This window comes from Ovis aries, chromosome 11, assembly GCF_016772045.2.
Source record: "Ovis aries strain OAR_USU_Benz2616 breed Rambouillet chromosome 11, ARS-UI_Ramb_v3.0, whole genome shotgun sequence".
Lineage (NCBI taxonomy): Eukaryota > Metazoa > Chordata > Mammalia > Artiodactyla > Bovidae > Ovis > Ovis aries.
Genome location: NC_056064.1, coordinates 44,580,069 through 44,607,476, shown reverse-complemented (window position 1 = coordinate 44,607,476; position 27,408 = coordinate 44,580,069). Strand labels below are relative to the sequence as shown.

The 27,408-nt window shown below is 49.7% G+C and overlaps 1 protein-coding gene and 1 long non-coding RNA gene across 8 annotated transcripts in view; one reads left to right on the top strand and one right to left on the bottom strand.

Annotated features, from left to right (window-relative positions):
• The window catches only part of FMNL1 (formin like 1), a 40,957-nt gene extending 21,897 nt beyond the window's left edge, over window positions 1-19,060 (bottom strand). For 4 of the 7 annotated variants that reach the window (XM_060394934.1, XM_060394936.1, XM_060394935.1 and 1 more), the window contains exon 1: window positions 510-3,288. In XM_060394934.1, coding sequence (XP_060250917.1) covers window positions 510-704 — 195 coding nt within the window. In that variant the 5' untranslated portion in view covers window positions 705-3,288. Of the gene's footprint in view, window positions 1-509; window positions 3,688-4,542; window positions 4,630-18,822 lie in introns of those variants that run through there. The other 3 variants (XM_042256108.1, XM_042256109.2, XM_042256107.2) reach the window with 2 other exon arrangements.
• On the top strand, window positions 3,468-23,288 carry LOC121820632 (uncharacterized). The gene is made up of 2 exons (XR_006061241.2): window positions 3,468-13,423; window positions 22,917-23,288. It is a non-coding gene; the product is annotated as an uncharacterized LOC121820632 (long non-coding RNA).
• Window positions 23,289-27,408: the final 4,120 nt, after the last annotated feature.

The window sequence follows — 27,408 nt, the reverse complement described above, 5'->3', positions numbered from 1 at the left end:
CGGTGAATTCCTCTCTCCTCAGATGCCAGCATCACTTGGCCTCCAGCACATCACAGCGCCTTCCCTTGATCCCTTTGTCCCAAGGCTACAGGCTCCTCCCCGCCTAGACAGATTCAGGGGTGTCCTAGGCCAGACTGTAAGCCTGGCACTTCCAGCAGGCCTTAGAAAGAGTACCCTACCATCCCAAACCCTGACCCCTGCAGGGAAAGGCCTGAAGGGGCTGGAAGACACCCAGCGTTCAGCAGGGCGTAGGAGAGGCGAGAGCACAGAGCTTGGCGGGCTGGTTTCCCACTATCGCAGCAGGCCCATGTCTCTGGGCAGCCATCGCTCCTAAGCTGTTGCTAAGGCAGCAGGCGGAAACCCTGGCGCAACCTGCTCTTTCTCCCCACCCCCATTTTAAGCCAGGGCACCCCTCTCTCTCACAGCCTCCTCGGAAAAAGAGCCCCTACCACCCATTCTTGCCTGGGAAAAAGGCTTCCCCCAGGGAAAGGGAAAACAAGCACCTTTACCTCCTGTCTAGCAGTGGGTCTGGTCGGGTCACCCCTGACCCACAAGAGGGGTCCCACTGCCAGAAGCCAAGCAGTGGTTTTGTATGGGATCCTACTCCCCACCCAGGAGGAAAGGGCTGAGCTCCAGTGGAAGAGAGAGGTTCCCTGGGGACATGTGACTAAACCCCAAGGGAGGGCTGTCTGTGCTTCCCCCATCCAGACTGGAGGATCCCTGGATGTGTGAGGCCCACCCCCTCAGCAGTCTGAGGTTCTCCTCTTAGATGTTCACTGAGGACAGGACTCAGCTCTGGCCAAGGAGGCAGCATTCAGATGGAGGGGTGTGCAGTGCCCAGTTGCTCAGTCAGGTCTGACTCTTTGCGACCCCATGAACTGTAGCCCACCAGGCAAATTGTTCCATAGAATCTTCCAGGCAAGAATACTGGACTGGGTTGCCATTTCCTACTCCAGTGGACACCTATCCGACCAAGGGGTCGAACCCACGTCTCCTGCATTGGCAGGTGGATTTTTTACTACTGCTCCATGGAGGCACCTCCTGTAATCCTTGTTACTGCCCTATGTGTGTGTGTGTGTTAGTCGCTCAGTCATGTCTGACTCTTTATGACCCCATGGACTGTAGCCCATCAGGCTCCTCTGTCCATGGACTTCTCCAAGCAAGAATACTGCGGTGGGTAGCCTTTCCCTTCTCCAGGGGATCTTCCCAACCCAGGGATCAAACCTGGGTTTCCCCCATTGCAGGCAGATTCTTTGCCCTCTGGGCCACACTAAGTTTAGCCAAATCCACAGCCCCAGCCACCCTCAGGCAGGAGCCAAGGGTGTCATCCCAGGACACGGTGAGGAGTTAGAGAAGCCAGGTTCTTAGCCAAGCAACCTTGGGTTGGGTATGTTCTGCTCATGCAAGACATGGGACAGGCTGATCCCTCCCAGGAAAAAGGGGGACGTGTAAACACACTAGGGTTCCTGGGGGTTGGGAGGGGTGAGACCCAGTGGGTGCTGGTGCCCTAGATTTCCAGCCACTACCGCTATCGCTACCAAGACACCCTCAGACCCCTCTCTGGGCCTCCACCCTCCACACCCAGTTCTCAGGCACCCCTAGTGGCATTCAGTGTCAGACTAGGCCAATCAGAGCAAAGGCGGAAAAAAAAAAAAAAACCCGCAAGCAGGGCAATCAAGTCCTACACAGGCATTACCCTTGACTTTTGGATTTTCCAGGGGTCTGAATTATTCACACAGCTCCTCCCTGTCTCTTCCTAACAGAGAACATGGACTGGGCCTGGGCCTCACCCCAAAAGCCCAACCCCCCATCCACAGACACTTAAGGGGAAAGACAGAATGGTGTCCCCCCATTCAAGCTGGCTGGGGTCCAGGGATCCACCACTAACTCAGGCTCCCCCAGTGGCCCCTTCTCCCCCTTCCCACTCCGTTCGGCCCTGCTCAGCTTTGTGCAGCCATGGGTTTGGGGAAAGGGAAGCAGGTGGAGAGGTAGGGCACTAGGGGCCTAGCCTGTGTGAGGTGTCCTCCCCCTCCCCACCTCCCTCTCCCCGAATCAAGCAAGGTGGACAGATCCGAGCCCACCCCTACCCCACAGCTCCTCCAATCCCTCCTAGTCTTTCTCCTGGGAGGGGGCAGCAGCCAAGATTTCCAGGAACTGTTAGAAGGGGCCATGCAGAGGATCTGGCAAGTAGGGCCTCACGGCAGGCCACGGGAGGGGAAGTGATGTCAAGGAGGTGGAGGGGACGGCCACCGGCCTGCTTGGCTCGCTGCCTGCAGCACCCTCGGGCCCCCACCCTCAGACCTGCAGTGCCAGCCTGCTCAGACTTGGAAGTGCCTCTGGGGAAAAGCACGGCCTTATTTGCCTGTCACCCAGGGTCTGGAGAGGGAGCTGACAGCAGACAGGCCACCAGGCAATCAGTTAGAGAAGGGAGCCTGGGACAGGGCTGAGGTCGGGAGAGGGAAGTGGGAATGAGGGGCCTTTGGCCCTCCCTTCTTCCACCAGGTCTTAGGGAACCCTGACTTAGCTCTGGATCCCCCACCCACTAACTGCCTCCAGGTTCAGTCTGAGCTGGTAGTTTCCTCTCCGGTTGCCTAGTCCCCAAGCCCCCCCAATTCCCTGGAGCAGGTGACAGTGTGGGAGGGGGGCTTTCAGACTTTTGCTCCACCCCAAGCCAGAGCGACCAACCCATCCTGACCCCGCCCTTCCTAACCTGAATCCCTCCAGTGGGTGCGAGGGGAGGCCCAAGATCAGGACCCACAGACAAGCACTCCCTGACACAGAAGGAGGGAGAAACACAGCCAGCCCCTCTGCATGACCTGACAACCCAGCTCCCAGCAGCTCAGACACCAGCAGATCAGGACCCCAAACACAAGCAGATGCTCCAGACTTGCACCCGGCAGCTGGGCCTGCATGCAGAGGGAAAGGAGGTGCCCCCAGGACCCCACAGCACCGTCGCGCTCCCAACTTCCTCACAGGACATTTTTGTTTAGACCTTTAGACCCAGAAGCTCTGGGGGAGGGGATGTTTTGGGGAGGGAGTCTGGGCGATCGCAGAAGAAAGTTTTGGGGGGAGAGTGCTAAGTCACTCTGAAAGAAACCACTGTCACTCCCACCCACCCTGGAGGGGCCGCCGGGGATCTCCAAGCGGCACCTGAGCCCCCAGGGGCGGGGACGCCTGATGAGCCCCTGTTACCCCACTCCCGAGCCTCGCGCACCGCGGGTCATGCTCACCAGCACCCGGTTAAACCTCTCCTCCAGCTCTCCGGCCGCGGGCATGGGCTGCTTGGGCGCCGCGGGCTGCTTGGGGGCCAACGCGGCGGGGCTCGCGGGCTGCTCCGCGCTGCCGGCCGCGTTGCCCATGGTGGTCCCCACCCAGTCGGCCAGGCGCCTCCAGCCTCGGAAATCCAGCTTTCCCGGGGAGGGCGGTCAAGGCTCCTGGCCTGGGGGGGCGAAACGGGCAGCGGCTCTCGGCGGCGGCGGGGGCTCGGCGACGAGGGCGCTCGGATCAGCGGCGCGCAGGGACCGGGGCGCGGCGTCCCATCGGGGCGGCCCCGTCCGAGGAGCCGGGCGGCGAGCTGCGGGGTGGGGGGAGGAAGTCAGGCTGCAGGCCGCCGGGGCCAGAGGGCTGGGCCGGGGGCAGGAAGCTGCGGCGCGGGCTCCCCCCTCGGCGATCTTCTAACTTCTGCTGTCTCTCCCCGTGCGCGCAAACCGCATTTCGGCGCCGCCGCTACGCACCCAGCCCCAGGGGGGCGGGCTGGAGGGAGGGGGCGGGCGCCGGGCGCCTGCCGGGGGTCCGCCGCAGCCATCGCGCTGCAGAGAGGGGGCTACCGACCCGCTTCACCTGCCGCAGAGGGGGCGGCGGGCGCCTCTTCACCTGCCGGAGCGGGAGCGACAGAAGCGAGGCAGAGGCGGCGGCGCGCTCGGCGGCGCCTCCGGGTCCTAGAACCGCAGGCTCCTGCTTGCTCGGAACCGGGGGTACCTGAGGGGTCTGGGTGAAGGGGGTCACAGCACGGGGGACGAGTGGGGCCATCCTCGGAGTTGAGGACCGCCAGCACGTACGAGGGCGGCTTGGAAACCCATGACGCGGCGGCGGTGGGGCGCAAGGGCTGCGTCCTTCTCTCTGGTTCCCGCCGAAGAAGGTGGGAACCCCCTTCCAGGCCCCCCACCCCTTGTTTCTCTCCTTCTCTGTTTAGCCCAGGACAGAGCTGAAGACTAGAGGGAACCATCTGCAAATAAGAACCCCAAAGCAGAGGTGGGGGGCGCAGATCCAGGCTAGCGGAGACCCCCGCGACCTGTTCCACTCTGGACCGACTCTGCGCCCGTGCCAGCATCCTCAGGGCTTTTAGAATGGAGGTGCCCATGGAGAAAGGCAGGCTGACAGTCTGGAGACTATCAAGGCGGTCTCAAGGAGAAGCGCAGGGTTGGGGAACAGGAGGATTAAGGCCAGCATCCACGCTGGGAAAGAAGCAAGCACTGCAGAGAGGGGGGAAAGATCTTGACGCTGTCATCTCCAGGGATCTAACTAAAGTGGCCTCTCACTCACCTTGGCGAATGAGAGTCTCAGAAGTCTCTGAAGTCTGGCAATTACAGCATTACAGCAGTACAGTCCAGATGTCTTCTTTCCGTCATCCTAACAATGACCAGGGAAGGTAGGTATTGATATCCTCATTTTAGAGGGGGAAATTGAGGCTCAATGTGACTTGCCCAAGGGCCCGCAGTTAATAAGGAGCAGAAACAGGCCTCCTTTCTGTCCACCTGCAAAATCTCCAGTGCCTTGGCCTGGCCCTCCTACTGGCCCTCTCATTCAGGATGGACCAGAGGATAAGAGTGTTCAGAGGTGGAGAGTGCCCAGGTCTGGGCACAATCTCCATCCTGAAAGTGAGGCTTCTCTTTTTCAGGGGTTCCTCCTGCTCCCCATCTAATTTGTGGGGATCCTCAGTTGGTCCTTCCTTGTGCTGTCAAGGCATTGAGGACCGAGGACCCACTATGAACCCTGGCTTTTCTCTAGGCCAGGCAGGAGCCATATATGTCCCCTCCCCTATAGCTTCCTCTTCCTTCTGCCCTCCTTCTCAGATTCAGAACCACTGAAGTTTAAGCAGGAGCTGGAAATTTTATCTAATCTTAAGGAAGGCCCTGGAATGAGCCAGCCTCTTCCCCCAGGCTAACTCGATTTAAACCTCTTTTCTGCCAAGGTCACAAGCACCTCTGGTGGGTGAAAGATGTGATCACTTATTTCATGTCCCAGCCAGGAACCCATAAGGTCAGACAAAGCAAGATACTCCTTGGGCGTGTTAAGAAGGTGACACTGTGTGCCCGCTGCCCTCCGCTCCAGCCCAGAGCAAACCGCAGTCTTGCCCTTGGGTCCTTGACCTTGAGATTACCTAGGACCTCTCTTTTACTTTTCTTCTTCCTTCCTTTCTCTCTTTCTTTCACTCTGTCTCCCTTCCTATTTAAAGAATATAGTCCCCGATGTCTTCAATGGCTCTCTGTCCATTTAACAAGCCTTTACTTAGCACTAGCTCTGTGCTGGGGACCGTGCTCCCTCCTGAAGGTTCTGAGGCTGATGAGAAGCGTCTCTGTCCTCAGTCTGCTCACAGCCTAGCAAGAAAGGGACACACTCTCACCACATCTGGGAGAGTGGCTAGTGGGAGCTGTTTCCCATAGCTGGAAATCCCATCAGGGTGGGGAGCCTCTAATGTAATAGTTGCCAGCCTGCACTCTCAATACCTAGGAGTGGTCAGATCATTGCCAACCACTGCCCACCCAAGGCCTAATGGAAATGAGCCTGGGCCAAGCAGGACCTCTGGTATGGAAAATGATCAGCCCAACAAACCTGTTATCTCTCTCTCATGCTGATCAGAATTGTAAGGTGCCAAAAAAAAAAAAAAAAAAAGGAATGGAATTTTAATCAATTGTTACCTAATAGATTTGCTTTGCTTGGCAGGAAGTATCTTTCCTATGTGGTCCTCAGAGGAGGAAATCCTAGAAAGGATGCTTGAAGTTTAGGACCAATGCTTTGGTGGATCTGTGCTTCCCCCTGCTGGGCACTGGAGGTATGACAGCCAAGACAGGGTGAGGCCTCCAGTGGTGATGGAGATGGAGTCACAGCATGGATGATATTTCTAAATTGTTGTAGCCTTGTCACCTCCGATGGAATGATTGTGCAGTCTTTGGGCACACTTGGAGCTCAGGTGACTGAGCAGGTTTCCCCAGGAATCTCCTCCCTCCCCATCCCTGCTCACCATTACTCAGTTGGTGCCGCAGTTTTTCTAAGGTGATACATGTGCACAGTTTAAAAGAAAAGCAGCTTTAATGTATCTTTCCAGAGATACTTTGGATATTTACAAGCAATGCGCGCCGGCGCGCGCGCGTGTGTGTGTGTGTGTGTGTGTGTGTGTGTGTGTGTGTGTGTGAGAGAGAGAGAGAGAGAGAGAGAGAGAGATAGCACACATTCCGCACTGTTTGACACCTTGTTATTTTCACTTAATAACATTTCTGCCTCTGGGGCTTCCCTGGTGATTCAGTGGTAAAGAATGTGCCTGCCAACACAGCAGACACAGGTTCGATCCCTGGTCCAGAAGGATCCCACATGCAACTAAGTCCAAGCACACCACAACTGCAGAGCCTGCCCTCTAGAGCCTGGGAGCCCCAACTACTGAATCCATGTGCAGCACCTGCTGACTCCTGCATACCTAGATCCCACCCATGCCTGCAATAAGATAGTAGCCCCCACTCGTAGCAACTAGAGAAAATGTGTCTGCAGCCACAAAGACCTACCACAGCCAAAAATGACAAAATAAAATTATTTTTAAAATAATAATTATTATTTTAATTATTAGTATAAAAATAATTATTTAATTAGTATTTATTTCTGCCTCTACAAAAGCTACCTAGGCTTTCGGCACATAGACTGTGTCATAATTTATTTCACTCTTCTCTTCCTAGTGGGTATTTAGCTTGTGTCAGCCTTTTGTTACAATAAACAATGGTGCCTATAGGCAAACATCTTTGGTACATATATTTATTTGCACTTATGTGTGTATCTGTAAGACACATTTATAAATATGATATTGCAGGGTCAGAGGTTATATGCTTTTAAATGTCAGATAGATTTTGAAATTGCCTCTCAAAAAGTCTGCACCAATTTGCAACCTCCAACAAGGAATGAGATCACCTGTTTCAACCACCCTAACAGGATATTTTCAGGCCTTTGGGGTTAGTTTTGTGGGGTTTTTTTTTTTAATATTTCTTTATTTGACTGCACCAGGTCTTAGTTGCAGCACATGGGACCTTTAGTCCTGGCATGAGAACACTTAGCTGCAGCATGTGGGTTCTAGTTCCCTGACCAGGGATCAAACCTGGGCCCCATACACTGGGACCATGGACTCTTAGCCACTGGACCGCCAGGGAAGTGAAGTGAAGTCGCTCAGTTGTGTTCAACTCTTTGCAACCCCATGGACTGTAGCCTTCCAGGCTCCTCTGTCCATGGGATTTTCCAGGCAATATACTGGAGTGGATTGCCATTTACTTCTCCAGGGGATCTTCCCAACCCAGGATTGAACCCGGGTCTCTCGCACTGTAGACAGACACTTTACCATCTGAGCCTTGGTTTTTTATGAAGCCTCTTTGAAAGTCTTTGTGACAAGGCAGGTGATGATCTTTCTCTTTCTTCCAGGCAGAGACTGTCTGCCGGCTCGGTCTCCTCAGCACAGGACTTAAATATTAAATGAAAGAAAATAAGACTGCATTTTGGTAGACCTAGAGAGGGGAGTAGAGGGTTAGGGCTAAGCATGAACCCTGTCCTTAAGGGTCACTCTTGTTTCCAGGTCAAGCCTCTGCCTCAAACCCAAAAGCCATCCTCTTGAGAATTCTCTGGCAGTCCAGTGGTTAAGAGTCTGTGCTTCCGTTGCAGGGGGGCATGGGTTCAATCCCTGGCTGGGGAACTAAGATCCCAAAAGCCAGGCAACTTGGCCAAAAAGCAAAAGCTTTCCTCTTGCAAGCACCTCCCAGATTTTAAGATCTGATATTGAAGCATTTCCTAGGCAGCTATCACTCAGTTCTCTTGTATCCCAGGGATGGGCCTCATCATCCCTGGGCTGCCTAAAGGAAATAAGCCAGATGTTCAGCAACTGAGGATCAGTTAAACCAGCAATCCAATAGAACTTTCTGTGATGGTGGAAATGTCTCTGTGCTGTCCAATACAGTAGCTGCTAACTACATGTCACCACTAAGTATGTGAAACGTGCAACTGAGGAAATAAATTGCAAAAACAAGTAAATTAAATTTAAATTTAAAAAAAGAAAAGAAATTTCACTGTTCTCTCTTCTCCCCTCCCTCCCACAGCACCAATAGCTTGTAGGATCTTGGTTCAAAAACCAGAGACTGGGAATTGAACTTGTACCCTCCACTGTGAAAGTTTGGACTCCTAACCACTGGACCACCAGGGAATTCCCAGAAATGAATATCAAATTTCACTTCATTGCAATTAAGTTCAGTGTAAATAGCCACATGTAGCTACTATACTGAACGATGAAGGGTTAAATAAATGTATAAAGGTATATCCCTGTGACAGGAAACTATGCCACTATAAAAAAAAAAAAATGAGAATGCCAGGTACTGATATGGAAAGATCTCCAGGATATATTTTGAAGCAAAAATATGGTGCAGAACAGTATATATAGTATGCTAACTTTTGTATAAGAAAGGGAGGTGAGAAGAAGAATAAATGTTTACATTTGCTTGAATTTACATAGAGAACATAATCAAAGTGGTGACCTGTTAGGTTCTGGGGAAACAGAGTGGATAAGGCAGAGGTGGGAGCAGGACTTTTCAGTCCATTTCTTTTTTTTAACTTTTGTTTATTTTGGACTGGACTGGGTCTTCGTTGCTGCATTGGGTTTTCTCTAGTTCTGGCGAGTAGGGCCTATTCTTCCTTGGGGTGTGCGGTCTTCTCATTGCGGTGGCTTCTCTTGTTGGAGAACAGCGGCTCCAGAGCACAGGTTCAGTAATTGTGGCTCATGGGTTTGATTGCTCCGCAGTATGTAGGATCTTCCCAGACCGGGGAGTTTAACCTGTGTCTCCTGCATTAGCAGGCAGATTCTTTACCACTGAGCCACCAGGGAAGCCCTCAATGCATTTCTTCCTATACCATTTTGATTTTTAAACCATACGTATTTATTACATCTTCAGAAAGTTCAAGTAAATAAAAGCAAGTTGCTCGTTGTCTAACTAAGGGTGGGCGGCTCTATCCCTCTTGTTGTGTTCAAAACTGGCTGTCACTCAGATTCAGAATCTCGGGGGAGGTGGGATCAGGGATCTGTGTCTTTTAGGATCCACCAGGCAGCAACTGTGGCTCAGTGGTAGAGAATCTGCCTGCCAGTGCAGAAGACTCGGGTTCAATCCCTGGGTCAGGAAGATCCCCTAGAGGAGGAAGTGACAACCCACTCCGATATTCTTGCCTGGGAAATCCAATGGATGGAGGAGCCTGGCAGGCTACAGTCCATGGGGTTGCCAAGAGTCAGACACCACTGAGCAGGCAACTAAAACAGCAACAAAGGCAGCCGTCAAGCAGACACTGAACTATCTTTGTCAGTGCCTGCAGGGAGGAGGGGAGGCCAAGCACCAGGCACATGCCCCTTCCCTGGAGACTGCAGTGGTCACGATGTCTTCCGAGCACCAGCACGACACGGCAGATGCAGGAGCAGGCGCTTTCCGTGTGCCATTCAAAACTGAACGGCAGGCCTGCAAGGCAGACCTCTTTGCTGTGCTCTCTGAGCTCAGTATTCTCTTGAGTAACTGATTTACCCAAGGTCACAGAATTGGTAATGTCAGAGCTAAGATCTGAAACTGTCAGAAATCCCTGAGCCTGTTTTCTGGTCTTGAAAATCAGTGATAGGATTTCACAGAACTATTTTGAATATTAATTAAAATTTCAAGTAAGGGGATAACATAGACCTTTTCGATTTTTTACTTATTTAATTTTTGTCTGTGCTGGCTCTTTGTTGCTGCACGTGGGCCTTCTCGAGTTGCAGCAATCGGGGGCTACCCTTGGTGTGGGGGCTTCTCCCTGCACTGGCTCTCTTGTTGCAGCGCCTCCCCAGGGTGTGAGGGGCTCGGTAGTTGCGGTGCCCAGGCTCAGTTACGCCACTGCGTGTGGAATCTTCCTGGACCAGGGATCAAGCACATGTCCCCTGCATTGGCAGATGGATTCTTAATCATTGGACCACCAGGGAAGTCCAACATAGACTTTCATTTCCAGCAATAGGGTGGATTATATGTCCAGAGAATCCTTCCTCATATAAAACAACTAGAAATGCTAGATAAAAGATAAATCTGCGTGTGTGTGTATGTTATTTTCAGTGCAAGGCTGGGCTGGCAAGAAAAGAAAAATCCCCAAAAGGCACAAATTGAAAAAGGAACAAGACAAAACCTGGGGTCTCATAAGGTAGGAGACTGGATCAGAGATGATCATCTGCCCCTTGCAAGAAGTCAAGGGGGCTGCAAAGGTGACATCCTTGGATAAACTCGATTTGAACAAATCCACCCTGCTGAGAGAGAGGGACATGTGCTTGCCTCAATTGATCAAGACAATATAACCATTTTACAGTTGTATGCACATAATAATATAGCTTCAAAAGGCTGAAGCTGAAACTCCAATACTTTGGCCACCTGATGCGAAGAGCTGACTCATTGGAAGAGACCCTGATGCTGGGGAAAGATTGAAGGCGGGAGGAGAAGAGGACGACAGAGGATGAGAAGGTGGGATGGCATCACCGACGCAATGGACATGAGTTTGAGTAGGCTCTGGGAGTTGGTGATGGACAGGGAAGCCTGGCACGCTGCAGTCCATGGGGTCGCAAAGAGTCAGACACGACTGAGGGACTGAACTGAACTGAAATGAAAATCATAAAGCAGAAAATAGGGGGATAAATAGACAAGTCCATCAGTGTAAAGGGGGATTCAGATTACTTCCCTTTTCTATTGGTAGTTTTGGAGTAGGCAATGGCAACCCACTCCAGTATTCTTGCCTACAAAATCCCATGGACACAGGAGCCTGGTGGGCTACAGTCCATGGGGTCTCAAAGAGTCAGACACGACTGAGTGACTAAACACAGCACACAGCGTTGGTAGTTTAAGCAGATAAAAAATTCAGTAAAGATGTAGAAGGTTTGAGTAATACAATTGACAGGTTCAATCTAATTGAATATTTTGAATACTCCAGTTGACTGTTGGAGAACACACTTGCTTTCAGTCACACATTTACAAAAGTGACCACATATCAGACCATAAGGCAAGTCTCCACCAGTTCAAAAAAAGCCATTCAGACTTCATTATCTGACAACAATATAATTCAATTGGGAACTGAATCAATTGGGAATTCCCTGGCCGTCCAGTGGTTAGGATTCCCCACTTCCATTGCAGGGGTCCCAATTCCTAAGTGGGGAACTAAGATCCCACAAACCACAGCAACCTTAAAAAAAAAAAAAGGAAATCAATAATCAAAAGACAACATAAATAGAAAGACCACCCCATGCAATTGAAAATGTCAAAATGCACTTCTAAATAATTCATGGGTTGAAGAACTCATAAAAGAAATTAGAAAATAGCTAGGATTTCTTCAGTGGTCCAGTGGTTAAGAAGTCACCTGTCAATGCAGGGGACACACTCCATTGTGTGGGTTCAGTCCCTGGTCAGGGAAGATTCCATGTGCCTGGAGGGCAACTAAGCCCACGCGCCACAACTACAGCAAGAGAAACCACCTCCATGGGAAGCCCGCACACCGAGACAAAGGGTAGACCCCACACATCGCAGAGAAAGCCCTCACACAACAACAAAGATTCTGCAGCCAAAAATAAATAAGTAAATAAATTTCAAAGGAAATTAGAAAATATCTAGAAGAGAATATCAAAAATATTAGGTATAAAATTCTTAGCACATAATTCCCTAAAAATGGAAGTGAGGAGGAGGAGGATGAAGAGGCAGCAGTAGCTTGTGGGGCAGCAGGATGGTGTCTGCAACACAGACTTGGCCATCGTCAGCCATGAGGTCAAAGGCGGAGGGGCAAACGGTGAAGTTTGAAGGTAACCGCTGAGTCTGGGAAGGAAGGACCCAAAGGATGTTACAAACAACGACCCTGTGAGTTGGGGATTACTCTGGTGCCATTTTCCTAATGAGACCCCCGAGTCTGCTACCCGCAAGGGGGCCCAAGTCACCCAGTCAGAAAATGGCACCGCCAGGATACAGACCCAAGTTGGCCCTTTCACTTCCATGGCACCCCTGAAGGGACAGGTGAGCCTGGCAGGGATGAGCTTTTTGGTTAACAATAAATCTTAACCTCAGATCAAGTGTCTTAATCTCAGAAACAGACTGTCAAGGAGGCATTTGCTTGCCTCTCAAGCTCCGGTGTGTCTGGCTGAGCTAAGAGGCCACAAACCACAACCGTCACCATCATAGATCTGTCTGTCTGTTGATCAGTATGTCTCACAGCTCTGCTAGCCCATCCAGAAGTGAAAAACATGGTCTTTCATGCAGGGCCCTGAAGTCCACACAAACTAGGAAGGGTGAGCCCCCATCCAACCAGCGGCCAAATGAAGTGGGGCACACAGGTGCCCAGTGGCTTGCCAGGTGGCTCAGTGGTAAAGAATCTGCCTGCCAAAGCAGGGGACACAAGAGACACAGTTTCAATCCCTGGGTCGGGAAGATATCCTAGAGTAGGAAATGACAACCCAATCGAGTATTCTTGCCTGGGAAATCCCATGGACTCAGGAGCCTGGTGGGCTACAGTTCATGGGGTCGCAAAGAGTCAGATATGACTGAGAACGCAAGCATACAGGTGCCCAGAGAGGAGAAGTCAGGCTAGCGGAGCAACCAGGAGCACCCAAAGCCACCCTCCAGGCTAGAGGTCACCTCATCTCTGATGGGGAAGAAAGCCTTGTGCCTGGCACACAGTAAGCGTTTAATGAACACTGATTTAAGGGACATTTATGGAAGACCTGTTGAATACAGGCACTGTATCTGTGAAATGGTTTCATTTAGCTTAGTTTGATCCTCATTGTAACACAGTAAGGTTGGTGTTATTATCCCCATTTTTTTTTTTTTTTTAACAGATGAAGGGACTGGGGTTCAGAGAGATTATGTGACTTGTTCAAAGTTTAAAAAAAAAAAAAAAGTGGTAGAGCAGAGACCCAGGTCTGGGAGCCCAGCTCTCCCTACCATGTCCCCCAATCCAGGGACAGCTTGTTTTCAAAGAGGTCTACCTCTCGGCTAGCCAGCCAACCACTGTGATGAAAGTCAAGATCAGGGCAAGGCCTTGGGCAAGCAGCTGAATCGCTTTACTTGATAACAATCTCTGGTGAGTCAATAGCCTGCCAGGAACGGGGGAAGAGAGAAGAATTAGACCCAGCCTGACCCAGAAGAGCTCACAGGTGGGTGCTGGGGGCATGGGAAGAGGTTCTGGGTGCCTCAGGGGCCACGGAAGAAAAAACTAACCCCAGCCCCACTCCTGACGCATGTGGGTTCAGAACAAGCAGAAGGGGGCGACAGAGGATGAGATGGTTGGATGGCATCACTGACGCTATGGACATGAGTCTGAGCAAACTCTGGGAGATAGTGAAGGACAGGGAAGCCTGATGTCCTGCAGTCCATGGGGTCACAAAGAGTCAGACACAACTGAGCAACTGAGCAACAAAATATTCAACTGTTATAAGGCAAGCTAACCCGATTAATATATTCTATCTTCTTACCCATGTAACTATACCTTAAAGAGAACCAGGAAAGCCAGGTATAAAAATAAATCCTCAGGAAACTTCCCTGGTGGTTCAGTGGTTAAGACTCTGCACTGCCAACGCAGTGGGCGTGGGTTTGATCCCTAGCCAGGGAACTAAGATCCTACATGCCACACAGCATGCCAAAAGAAAAAATTCCTAAAAGTCTCAGACTACAGCTCTGCACTAGAACAGCCCTTCTCTTTCCTGCACTAAAAGGAGTCACAATCTCACATACACAAACACACACCCCAGGCTGTATAGCCGAGCCCTTCCACACCCACACTGACACTCTTCCAAGCACCCTTACCCACCTGTGCATCTAGGGCTGTGCAGGAGGATAAAACCTTAGGAGAATAAACCTGAGGGTGGCCTGTGTAGGCCCTGGAAGCAGCTTTGGGACCCTGTAAGCAGGGAACCAGCAACGCCAGGTCCCTAAGACATGGTTAGAAGAAGGCAATGGCACCCCACTCCAGTACTCTTGCCTCGAAAATCCCATGGACGGAGGAGCCTGGTAGGCTGCAGTCCATGGGGTCGCTAGGAGTCGGACAGGACTGAGCGACTTCACTTTCACTTTTCACTTTCATGCACGGGAGAAGGAAATGGCAACCCACTCCAGTGTTCTGCCCTGGAGAATCCCAGGGACAGGGGAGCCTGGTGGGCTGCCATCTATGGGGTTGCACAGAGTTGGACATGACTGAGCGATTTCACTTTCACTTTCACTTAGACATGGTCAGGCCCTAGGCTATCCAATATAGTAGCCACTCGCCACACATAGCTATATACATTTTGATTTAAATGATTTAAAAGTAAATAAAATACCTCAGTCCCACTGAGCCACAAATCCAGTGCTCAGTCACCACATGTGGCTGGTGGCCATCACACTGGACAGCACAGATAGAGGATATACTTCTATTACCACAGAAAGTTCTACTGGATGGCACTGTCTAGCTGGTGAGGCAGGTCTCCCAGCGGGCTCCTCATCTTGGGGGGAGTCATAGAGCTGGAGGCGCCAGAGATGCACCCCTCTTCCCAGATATAAAGGTGAAACAGCCTAAGGATGTCAGGAAGTCCTCACAAAAAGAGTGTCATTTGAACACCAGACCAAATTAGTGGGAAAAGGTGGAGAAAGGAATGTGAGTGGTCTTTCATGTGCATATGCAAAGGCCCAGTGGCCACCAGAATGAGGGGCCGGGGGACTAGAGGGGAGCGGGGGGGGGGGGGGGGGGGGGGGAGTCTGGAAGGATACACAGGCCCAACCCTCAAAGTACTAGAGGACACGATAGGGACAGAATAAAGGGACAAAGTAGGCAATTAAACAGTTAATCGCACTAGGGGATTAGAAGTAGAAAAAGTATAGGAGACCCCTGTAAGTTAACGATTACTCAAGAAAGCAGGTTCGCTTAACCACAAAACCAAGCCAGCTCGCTTAGCAACAAAACCATGCAACAGAAGCTCAAGACTTGCCCCCAAACAATAAAACAATGGCAGCGTGAGACCCACATCCTGCCCAGTGAGCTCAGCAAGTTAATGATCTCTAGGACTTACTCTCCACACATACAAAAAAACAATAATCTGTGGACTTAACTTGGCCAAGTAGGGACAAGAAAATTCCACTGTTCAACCTAGAGGAGAAGCTGACGATGGAAGCATGACATCTACCCAAGAAAGACAAAGACGGTCTTCTCCCCCGGCCCCCACTTTTCCTTTGGATATAAAACTGTAGCCCAGTAAGTTCTCGGGGCTCGACACCCCCTCACCCACCTGCTTGTAAACCTCACAAGCATCCTATTCTAATGAATCACTTCTTATCTATCACTTTGCCTCTCACTGAATTCTTTTCTGCACTGAGACATAAAGAACTGTGGTACTGGAGCTCTTCAGAGCCCCAAAACGACACCTCACTGTTTCAGATATGCTAAGGATATGACACTTGAGCTGGGGGCAGGAGATGCAAGAGAAACATGGTTGGATGGACACAACAGAAAGAAAAGGAAGAACTGAAGACTGGTTAGGGATTTCAAAAAACAACAGAAATCACAGCGAAGATCTCACGTGCTGCAAGTGCGACCCGATGCAGCCAAATCCGACTCTTTGCGACCCCATGGGCTATATAGTCCATAGGATTCTCCAGGCCAGAATACTGGAGTGGGTAGCCTTTCCCTTCTCCAGGGGATCTTCCCAACCGAGGGATCGAACGCATTACAGGCAAATTCTTTCCCGGCTGAGCCACCAGGGAAGCCCAAATAAATATTAAAAACAGACAAACAGGACTTCCCTTGTGGTACCGTGGATAAGAATTCACCTGACGATGCAGGGGACATGGGTTCGATCCCTGGTCTGGGAAGATTCCACATGCCACAAGGCATCTAAGCCTGCCTGCCACAACTACTGAGCCTGTAACTACTGAAGCCCGTTCACCTAGAGCCTGTGCTCCCAAACAAGAGAAGCCACCTCTGTGAGAAGCCTGCGCACGCCAACAGAGAACATCTCCTATTCTCTGCGGAGAAGGCAATGGCACTCCACTCCAGTACTCTTGCCTGGAAAATCCCATGGACGGAGGAGCCTGGAAGGCTGAAGTCCATGGGGTCGCTGAGTGTCGGACTCGACTGAGCGACTTCACTTTCACTTTTCACTTTCATGCATTGGAGAAGGAAATGGCAACCCACTCCAGTGTTCTTGCCTGGGGAATCCTGGGGACGGGGGAGCATGGTGGGCTGCCGTCTATGGGGTTGCACAGAGTTGGACACGACTGAAGTGACTTAGCAGCAGCAGCAGCAAGTAGAGAAAGCCCACCTGAAACAACAAAGACCCAGCACAACCAAAATTACATAAATAAATAAACAAACAAGCAGAACAGACCAGGAGAGAGAAGCAGAGAGGAGGAGAGACAGAAGACGTGGCTTTGATGTAAGGGTGAAAAAAAGTTCATGTTTGGGAAGCAGGTGATGGGGAGAAAGTGAATCACAACAAGGACAAAGATGAGGGAAGAGTTACAGACTGGGAGAGAAGAGTTCCGTTTGGGATTCCTGGAATCCGAGGGGCAGCCACTAGGCTGCTCCATACAAGGGTGTGGACCCTGGGCCATTCCTGCCTTCCTACATTGCTGAAGAAGAAAGGGGATGTAGAAGCCACACACAAGCTAAGGCGTGGCTTCTCTCAAGGGAGACTCTTCTCAGGGTGAGAACTGGGAGGCTGTCTCCACTGGGGTGTGGTGAGGCTACGACAAAGAACTTTGGATTTCCCCGGATAAACCACAGGTGCAAGGCTGACTCCCAGAGCAGCCAGCAGGGCCAACCAGCACTTCATTATTTGTGGATGAGGAGGATGGGCGGAGACTGAAAAAGCAGAGCCTAGGAGGTTTCAGGAAGGAGGGCCTGGGAGGAGGTCAAAAGGGCAAGGACTATGAAGATGACTGAGTTGGGCAATCGGGGTGTCCCTGGTGACCTTCAAATAGAATAATGCTTTCAACAGATGCTTTCAAGGGCAAGTTTGGCAGCAGGAGGGACAGAAGGGGAGAACAGAGAGTCAAAATCTAAGCCAGCTATCAGCAGACAGAAAACAGACGCATAATTAGTGATGCCATTCTTTTCTAAAAAATAATTTTATTTCTTTATTTTTGGTTGTGTTAGTCGAGGAAAGGAGAGGCTACTCTTCATTATGGTGCTCAAGATTCTCATTGCGGTGGCTTCTCTTGCAGTTCGTGGCCTCTAGAGCACAGGCTCAGTAATTGTGAATGAGCTTAGTTGCTCCTCCGCGCGTGGGATCCTCCTGGATCTGAACCCATGTCTTCTGCATTAGGCAGATTCTTTACCACAGATTCTTTACCTACTGGTCCCATTCTTAACTTGTGTTGAAAATCCGCTTCAACTTTTTATAGATATGGTGTTGTCCCTAAGTCACGTCCAGCTGTTTGTGACCCCATGGACTGTAGCCTGCCAGGCTTCTCCGTCCATGGGATTTCCTAAGCAAGAACACTGCAGTGAGTTGCCATTTCCTTTTCCAGGTGATCTTCCCCACCCAGGGATCAAACCCACATCTCCTGTGTCGCCTGCATTGGTAGGCGGATTCTTTTACCACTGAGCCACCAAGGAAGCCCTTTGCAGATAATCCATGGGTTAATCCTTGGAGCTTCAGGCTTTCCATGAACTTCTTAAAGTGGAGAATCCCACCTCAAGAACATAAAATATTACTTATGCAGTATTCCTTCCGGAGTTGTTTAGCCTGAATCTATTCATAAGAAAACACTAGACAAACCCCGAATGAGGACACTCAATTAAAAGAAGAAAAGGCAGTGGAGTCTACTCTGAAAAAATGTCATAAAAAAAAAAAAAAGACAAGGAATTGTTCCCGATTAAAGAAGCCTAAGAAACGTGACGATTAAATGCAATCTGTGATCTTGGTTTGGATTGTACACCGGGGGGGCGGAGGGGAATGCTCTAAAAGACCCTATGGAATCAACTGGCAAAACTGAAATATGGACAGTAAATTAGATGAAAGTATTGTTATCGATTTGAAATTTCCCAAAGTTGAAAAGAGTGTTTATGCAAGAGAATGTCCTTGTTCTTAGCAAATACCCACTAAAGTGTGTACGGGTAAATGGGGTAGGAGGGTTACTACTCTCCATTCAAGGAATAAACAAGTAAATAAATATTAAACATATATTTGATAAAGAATAAGAGAGCAAAGGGGACAAAATTTTAACATCTGGTGAATCTGTATAAGGGGTATATGGAGGATCTCTGCATCTTATTGGAACTCTTCTGTAAGCTTATAACTTTTTCCAAATAAAAAGTTTTAGAAAACGAAAGAACTCTACCCAAACCAGGAGCCTTGAAGTTATGATCCTTCTTCTCCCCTCTGTGCTGGACTTGGGCTGGCCCACGGCCGGCCCACAGAGGACCCTCGGCCGGCGTCCTGTGTGTGCAGGGCAGCATTAGGGGCGGGGACGGCGACCCGAAGGGACGAGGCCCGCCGCTGGGGGACACGCCTCGGCCCTCGACATTTTCTGACCCGACAGCTGGGGCGCTCGGTCGCCAATCCAGCCAGGAGTGACTCACCCGCTGGGCTCCCAGGGCGGAGGGGGAGCTCCGCCCCGCAGGGAGGGCCCCGGACAGCAGGTGCCGCTGTTGAGCCGGCGCTGGCAGAACCCTTCCAGGGGCTCAGGCGGGACCTGGAGAGGGTCATTCATGCGGTGTCTTCCAGAACGCAGCCCACTGGGGTCTGTAAGCAGCCTCGCACATCCTTGCTCCTCAAACACCCTTGCACGTCCCACTCCCGGGCCCTCAGCTTCCCCGCACCCCCTCCCCCACCTTGGATGTCCCTAGGCAACTCCCTTGGATGACGCCTGGTGGAGGAGGGGAGGGGATAAGCAGGAAAAGGCTTCAGTCCTTGGCCTTGGTGTCCGAGTAGCAAATTAATCCTCCCCTTTTCTCTGCTCCATCTCCCACTCCTCCTCCCCTCCCCCTTTCACTCCCCTCCTCTTAGAGCGGCCCCAGGGCTTTCAAAACTGACGCGCACACCCCTCAGCCCACCCCCAGCTGCCCTGGGCCTTTCTCCAGGAGTTGTTTTTCCTAGACTCCAGCTCCTTCGGCCGAGTCCAGGGATCAGGGTGGGGATGGAGAGGGGGTGACCGGGTGCTGAGGGGGTGGGGAGATGCCAATGAGTTTATTTTTTCCTGTGTGGAAAGGAGTTGCTCTCACAGCCCTTCTGCGTGGAGGGGGTTGGGGTGAAGGTAGGGGCGTCTTTCCCTGCCTGGGAGGTGAAGCTGGCCCTTTACTCCAGCTGTTCCCTGGCCTTCCCAGACTGGGGGTGAAAGGGGTTTAGAGAGGGATTGGTCCATCCCTCTGGCTGCAGGAAGGACCATTTAATTGCGTGAAGTTCTCTGTCTCCTGGGGGGATGGGAGGGAGGGAGGGGAATATACATATACTTATAGCTGATTCAGGTTGTTGTACAGCAGAAACTAACACCATATTGTAAAGCAATTATCCTCCAAATAAAAATAATAAATAAAATTTAAAATAAATAAATTTGAGCTCTTAAAAAAAAAGCTCTCTGAATCCTATGTGTTCACTAAGGCCTTCAACAGCTCTTCACTGAGCACCAGCTCTGTGCGAAGTACAAGGAGGCTTATCTAATCCCAGCACTTTAAATCCTCACTAGGAAAAGAATCCTAACTAGGACCACTAGAGACCAGCACTATTACTGTAAGTTGGCTTGTCCAGGGATCCACCTCAATCCAGTGGTCCTCTTATTCTTCCTGACACTCTCAGTGATCAGCTTTGGGGTCACCCTTGCACCTCACAAGATGTCTCAGTTACTGTAGTTGTCTTCATGGGCCCCCTCCCCCAAGAAACTGGGTTCCAGACCACTTGACTGACGACAGTGAGACCTGAGGGCTGTGCTCTAGTCCTCACTCTGTGTGGCCTTGAGGAAATTCCTTCATTTACTTATTTACCTGTTTATTTATTTGACTGAACTGGCTCTTAGTCATGGTATGCAGGATCTTTAGTTGAGGTATGTAAACTCTTAGCTGCAGTATGTGGGATCTAGTTCCCTGACCAGGGATTGAACCCAGCACCCCAGCATTAGGAGCACAGAGTCTTAGCCACTGGACCACCAAAGAAAGTGAAAGTGAAAGAGTGAAAGTCACTCAGTCGTGTCCGACTCTTTTCCACCCCATGGACTATATACAGTCTGGAATTCTCCAGGCCAGAATACTGGAGTGGGTAGCCTTTCCCTTCTCCAGGGGATCTTCCCAACCCAGGAATCGAACCCAGGTCTCCCACACTGCAGATGGATTCTTTACCAACAGAGCACAAGGGAAGTCCCTCTTTAATTTCTTAACACAGTAAATTTAGCTTAAAAAAAGGAAGCCCAGCCCCACCAGAAGGGCTAAAATTAAAAGAGCAGATACGGACCACTGGCCAAGGATGTGGAGCAAAGGGACTCATACTTGCTAGGGGTGGAAAACCATTTAGCAATTATGCTAATTATACGCATGCAACATGACTCAGCAATTCCGGGATCTGAGATACATACAGAGGAATGTGTGTGCATGGGCACTAAAAGATTTGTAGAACAATCTCCAGAGAAACCCTCATCATAATCCACCCCAAACAGGAAACAACCCAAATGTCCAGCAGCATCAGAATGAATTCCTGAATTCATGCATTTTAGGATATTTGTGCAGTGGAATACTATACAGGAGTGAAAAAGAATTAACACCTGCTCCTCATAGCAACATAGACAAATCTCACAGACATAATGTTGATGGAAAGAAACTGAGCACAAAAGAGGTACACACAGCAAGTTTGTTTTCACAGAACATCCTGAAACAGCTGAGTAGTACTCATCTACAGTAGAGGTCAGAGATGTGCCCTTGGTGATTAGAAGCGAGGCTCGAGGAGCTCTAGGGTGCTGGTAGTGTTCTGTTTCTTTATTGAGTATAGTTACACAGGTGTCTTTTACCTTGCAAGAATTCATTAAGCTGTACACTTATGATTTATGCACCTGTTTGTATAAATGTTATACTTCAATAAAAAGTATTGTTGTTGTTTTAGTCGATAAGTCGCCTCTGACTCTTTTGTGACCCCATCAACTAGCCCACCAGGCTCCCCTGTCCATGGGATTTCCCAGGCAGGAATACTGGAGTGGGTCGCCATTTCCTTCTCCAGGGGAACTTCCTGACTCAGGGATCAAACCCAAGTCTCCTGCACTGGCAGGCAGGTTCTTTCCACTGAGCCACCAGGGAAGCCCCAATAAAAATATACACAAAGATAAAAAAAAATTAAAAAGAAAAATATACACAAAGATAAAAAAGACAAATGAATTGAGCTACTTGTATCACATCAATAAATCTGAATACATTTTTTTTTTTTTTTTTTGCACAAAGACCATGTTTTGAAAAGATCTGGGTCATACGATTCATAGAAATTTTAAAAGTGCCTAAGACTGCAGTTTGTTTAAGCATACATACCCAGGTCACATGGGGCTTCTCAGGCGGTGCTGGTGGTAAAGAACCCACCTGCCAATGCAGGAGACAGAAAAGATTCGGGTTGAATCCCTGGGTTGGGAGGATCCCCGGGGGAGGGAATGGCAACCCACTCTGGTATTCTTGCCTGGAGCATCCCAGGGACAGAGGAGCCTGGTGGGCTACAGTCCATAGGGTTGTAAAGAGTTAGACACAACTGAAGCAACTTAGCACACACACACGCATGCACCCAGGTCACACAAATAACAGACATGCAAGAGATGATAAACCCCAAATGCAGAATAGAAGTTCCATTGTAGGGGGAGAGAGGGGCCTCGGGTATGCATAAGGGACTTCAACATTTATTCATTTATCTGGCTGTGCTGAGTCTTAGTTGCAGCACGCAGGATGTTCCATCTTCCTTGTAAGGTGCAGGCGGGATCTTTAGTTGAGGTATTTGAACTTCTTAGTCATGGCATGTGGGATCTGGTTCCCTAACCAAGGATCAAACCTGGGCCCCCTGCATTGGGAGCATGAAGTCTTAGCCACTGGATCACTAAGGAAGTCTCTGAAGCTACATGATTCCTGTCAGGGGTGTTCATTTTATTATTCTGTAACTTTATACTTTTCTGATTGCCTGGCATATCTAAAAGTACTCCTCAGCATTAAAACACAAAAAGAAAAATGAGAGGGGAGAAACTGTGTCTTATTTATCTTTGTCTTTCTGGTGCCAATCTAGTGCCTGGCACTCAGCAAAGGTTTAGTGAATGAAAGATCTCTTGACCAGGAAAAGTGCTGGAGCCAGAGTTGAATGTCAGGTTTCCCCACACCAAATCCCAAGACCAGGGCACACCAGACACACCGCTTCCCACCCTCGACCCCCGACCCCATCCCATCCCCTGCCAGTAGGGGGAGGCTGGGAAGGAACAGAAATAAGAGAAGCCCCAGCCTCACTCAGCACCCTCTGATCTGAGTTGAATTACAGAATTACTGAATTACCGGGTACACAGAAGGAACAAAATGACTTCATCAATTGGAACTCTGCAAATTCAGAATCTGGTGGCCTAAATTTCTACAAGTCATGCTGCCAACATCGTTTAATAACCTGCTGTTTATCCAAAACCTTCTGAGATGTATCTATATGATTGCTCAATTCTTTTTTTTTTCTTTTTTTGTATTAGATCATGTGTTCTCTCCATGGAACAGAAAAAGGGGGCTTTCTAAGGCAAGGTTTGATAACAGGATTGTGGGACATAGCTGACGAGTGCAAGAGAATAAACAAACAGCCTTCAGCACATGAATTCTTTGTCTGTGAAGAGACGACACTAATTGCAGATGCGTTTTATCTGTTTGTGAGGCTCTGTGTGGGGTGCAGCCTCTGAGAACAGCTCTTCTCACCACTCCAAACCCACCGAAGCGTGCCCAGCCCTGAGAGGGGCTTCTAGGAGTGCAAACAAGGGGCTGCCTCTGCTGTCATCAGCAGAGTTTCAGCGGGTGGCTTCACAGAATTTCATCAGGGTGGTTTTTAAGGAAAATAAATATGTCCTACCTGCTCTTGTGGAAGGCTGATTACTCACTCACCTCCCGAGTGAACCGTTTTTGAGGAGTTGTGAGTGACACTGGCGGTGGCTGGAGCTGGGAGAAGCCTGTCTGGGCATCTATCCCATTATCACACATCTGTCTGCACAGCAGAGGTGCACCCCACCCCATCCCCACTGACATGCCTGCCAGCAAGGTGTCTGCTTGGTGGCATGGATGAAGATGGTGCCAGGCCATACTTGATGGGGGAAAAAAATGACCATTCTCGAGGACTCTCATTCAGACTTTCCTCTCGCCACCAATATCCTGCACCAAGGCAGGCTGTGATCCATTAACCGTTACTAATTCACTCATTTGCCAATTTTTTTTCTTTGTTTCTAAGAATTTATTTTTAAGTTATATATATATATATTTTTAAATACTGTTTATTTACATGGCTGGGAAGTTATCTTTAGTTGTGGCATGTGGAATCTAGGTCCCTGACCTGTGATCAGACTCAAGCCCCCTGCATTAAGACCATAAAGTCTAAGCCACTGGACCACCAGGAAAGTCCCCCATTTACCAATTTAAATTCAATAGGAAGTTCCCTGGTGGGTTAGCGTTATGATTCTGGGCTTTAACTGCTACAGCCCAGGTTCAATCCCTGGTCAGGGAATTGAGATCTCAAAGACCTGTGGCACGGCCTAGATAAATACATTTAATAAAATCCCCATTTGTGCCCAGCCAGTGTTAGATGCTGGGGTGACAGAGGTGACTAATAGGGTCACTACCCTTGGGGTCTCAGAACGAAGCTAACAGCTCATTGCACATGCGTACTTAGTCATGTTCAACTCTGCAACCCCGTGGAATGTAGTCTGCCAGGCTCCTCTGTTCATGGGATTCTCCAGGCAAGAATACTGAAGTGGGTTGCCATGCCCACCTCCAGGGGATCCTCCTGACCCAGGGATTGAACTCAAGTCTCCTGTGTCTCCTTGCATTGGTTGGTGGATTCTTTACCATTAAGCTGCCAGGGAAGCCCAACATCTCTTTGTGAGTCCATGTAATTAGGGCAGTGCTACAGGAAAATATCACTCCAGTATTCTTGTCTGGAGAATTCCATAGACAGAGTCAGGCTTCAGTTCATAAGGTAGCAAAGAACTGGACACGACTGAGCAACAAACACACATACATACTCACACTCAGGGAAATATGGAAGTGAGGTCTCCAGGAGGGCGGGGCTGGCTGCTCATCTACCTCCCCAAGCTCCTTCCTCTAAGCCTTTGCCCTGCTGTTCTCTCTGAAAGTGATGCCCTTTCCTACCCCCACCTGACTGCAAACCTCCAATCCCCCTGCAAGATTCAGCTCCAGATGATAAGCCCTAAAAGCAGGTGGGTGGTTCATCTTGGAGGATGCCATCAGGGAGGAAAACCCTGGGGACTCTTTGTAATGTTTTATTTCGTAAGGAGGAAGTTCATTCTATCATCCTATATGCCTTTCTGTGTCTGAAATATTTCATGGGAATGTATTTTCAAAAGAGAGTCAGTTCAAGCTACACCGCCACCTTGATCCCCACCGCCTGCTATGTTTCCTTGTCAAGAATCAAGCTCAAAAATTCCTTACTGTCAGTCAAAAGCAAAGTCACGTTTCTAAAGATGTGTGGAAATGACTGTCATCAATCTAGGACCCTGGTTCCCTTTAGGGTGTGGAATGAAATTGGGGAACAATTGCTGCTGGGGCTTCAACAATAACAGCAGTACTGTTATTTCTTTAACTGAGTGATGAGGTGTTTGTTTCATGTCTAAAATATGATATAATAAATTGAACATTTAAAAAAGCAACTGTGTCCAGAGTGAGAGGAACAGAAAGGAAAAAGAAAGGGAGAAGGAGATTTAGAGGCATTCAATAAAGAAGAACAAAGAGGGACTCCCTGGTGGTCCAGTGGCTAAGACTCTGCATTCCCAATGCAGAGTTGGGGACTAGATCCTGCATGCTGTGTTCCTGGCGAAAAAAAAAAAAGAGCAGGGCTTCCCTGGTGGTTTAGTGGTGAAGAGTCAGACTGCCAGTGCAGGACAGATGGGTTAGATCCCTGGTCCAGGAAGATCCCACATGCCTTGAAGCAACTAAGCCCATGCACCACAATTGGTTAGTCTCTGCTCCAGAGCCTGGGAGCCACAAGTACTGAGCCCACGTGCCACAGCTACTGAAGCCCTTCTGCGCTACAACCGGTGCTCTGCAGCAAGAGAAGCAGCCGCAATGGGAAGCCCGCACACCTCAACTAGAGAGCAGTCCCCACTCTCTGCAACTAGAGGAAAGCCCATGCAGCAAGGAAGACCCAGCACAGCCAAAACAATAAAAATAAAAAGAAGAGCAAAGAGGTGACTTGCCCTCTGCTAGGTGTGGAGGGCACACTGAGTTATCAGGTTTGAACTGATGGCAGAGGGTAGAGAAAAAGGCACAAGGTGGTGTCTTCCTGTTGTAAGCCACGTGGTGGTGGCTAAGGGCATGGATGCTGGAACTGGATCATCTGGGTTCAAGTCCCAGTGCAACCTCTTATCAGCCCATGACATTGGGTAACTTACTTCAGTTTTCTCATCCTGAGAAACGCCCAAGGGGATCAAGCGTGTGATGTAGCGTGTGATGCTCAAACTGGTTGGAATCTAGCGCATGCTGGATATTGTTATTACTTGGGTTATCACTGCTTAATCACAGGACCCTGAGCAAGTCACTCCAAAACTCAGTCTCCCCATCTGTGAAATGGGAGCCTCATCATATCATCCAAATAAACTCATGTGAATGAGAGTGCTTTGAACACACCAGCGTGCTTCGTCAACACGAGGCAGTAGTAGATAAGAAGCTATAGGTCGGGACTGCCCTGGTGGTCCAGTGGTTGACAGTCCATCTTCCAGGGCAGGGGGTGCGGGTTCAATCTCTGGTTGGGGAACTAAGCTCTCACATGCTGCAGGGCAGCTAATCCTCTGTGCCACCAACCACACAGCCCAAAAGCTGTGAAACTCACACACTGGAACTAGAGAGAAACCCACGCGCCATGACGGAGATTCCATGTGCTGCAAATAAGACTTGATGGAGCCAAAAAGTAAATGAATATTTAAAGAGGAAAAAAAGCTATAGGTCAAAATAAAGAGCACACGAGAAGGTAAGTGCCATGAGGGCAGGGGCTGTGTCCATCCAGCTCACTGTGCTATGCCCAACACCTGGCATGGTGCCCAGCAAACCCACCGTTACAGACTAACTTGAGTCCCTCCTACAAAAAAGACATGCTGAGGGACTTCCTCGGTGGTCCAGTGGTTAAGAATCTGCCTTGCAATGCAAGGGGACACGGGTTCGATCCCTGGTCAGGAACTAAGATCCCACATCCTGAGGAGCAATGAAGGCCATGCTGGAGACCGAAGATTTTGCATGACACAATGAAGATCGCATGTACCACAATAGCCAAAATAAGTAAATATTAAAAAATAAAGTAAAAGGAAGTAAATCTTAAGAGAGAGAGAGATGCTGAAGTCCTAACCCCCAATATCTCAAAATGCAACCGTATTTGGAAATAGGGCTTTTTTTCTTGGCTGTGGTAGGCCTTCACCACTGCACGGGTTTTTCTCTAGCTGCAGTGAGCAGGCACCACTCTCCACTTGCGGTGCAGCGGCTTCTCACTGCAGAGGCTTCTCTTGTCGGGGAGCACGGGCTCTAGGTGCGCAAGCTTCAATAGTTGCGTCTCCCGGGCTCTAGAGCACAGGCTCAGTAGTTGTGGTGCACGGGCTTAGTTGCTCCGTGGCATGTGGGATCTTTCCAGATCAGGGATCAAATCAGTGTTTCCTGCATTGGCAGGCAGATTCTTTACCACTGAGCCACCAGGGAAGTCCGGAAATAGGGTCTTTACAAAGGTAATCAAGCTAAAATGAGGTTATCAGGGTGGGCTCTCATTCAACAAGACTTGTGTCCTTATAAAAGGGGGACATTTGGACACTGAGACAGGCACACAGAGGGAAGATGGAGAATTGGACAGATGTACCTACAAGCCCTATGAGCAAAGGATCCAACTCTTTGCGACTCTATGGACCGCCAGAACCTAAGAAGAGTCAAGAAAGGCTTCTTCCCTTACAGATTTCAGAGGGAGCCTGGCCTGCCCACACCTTGACTGCA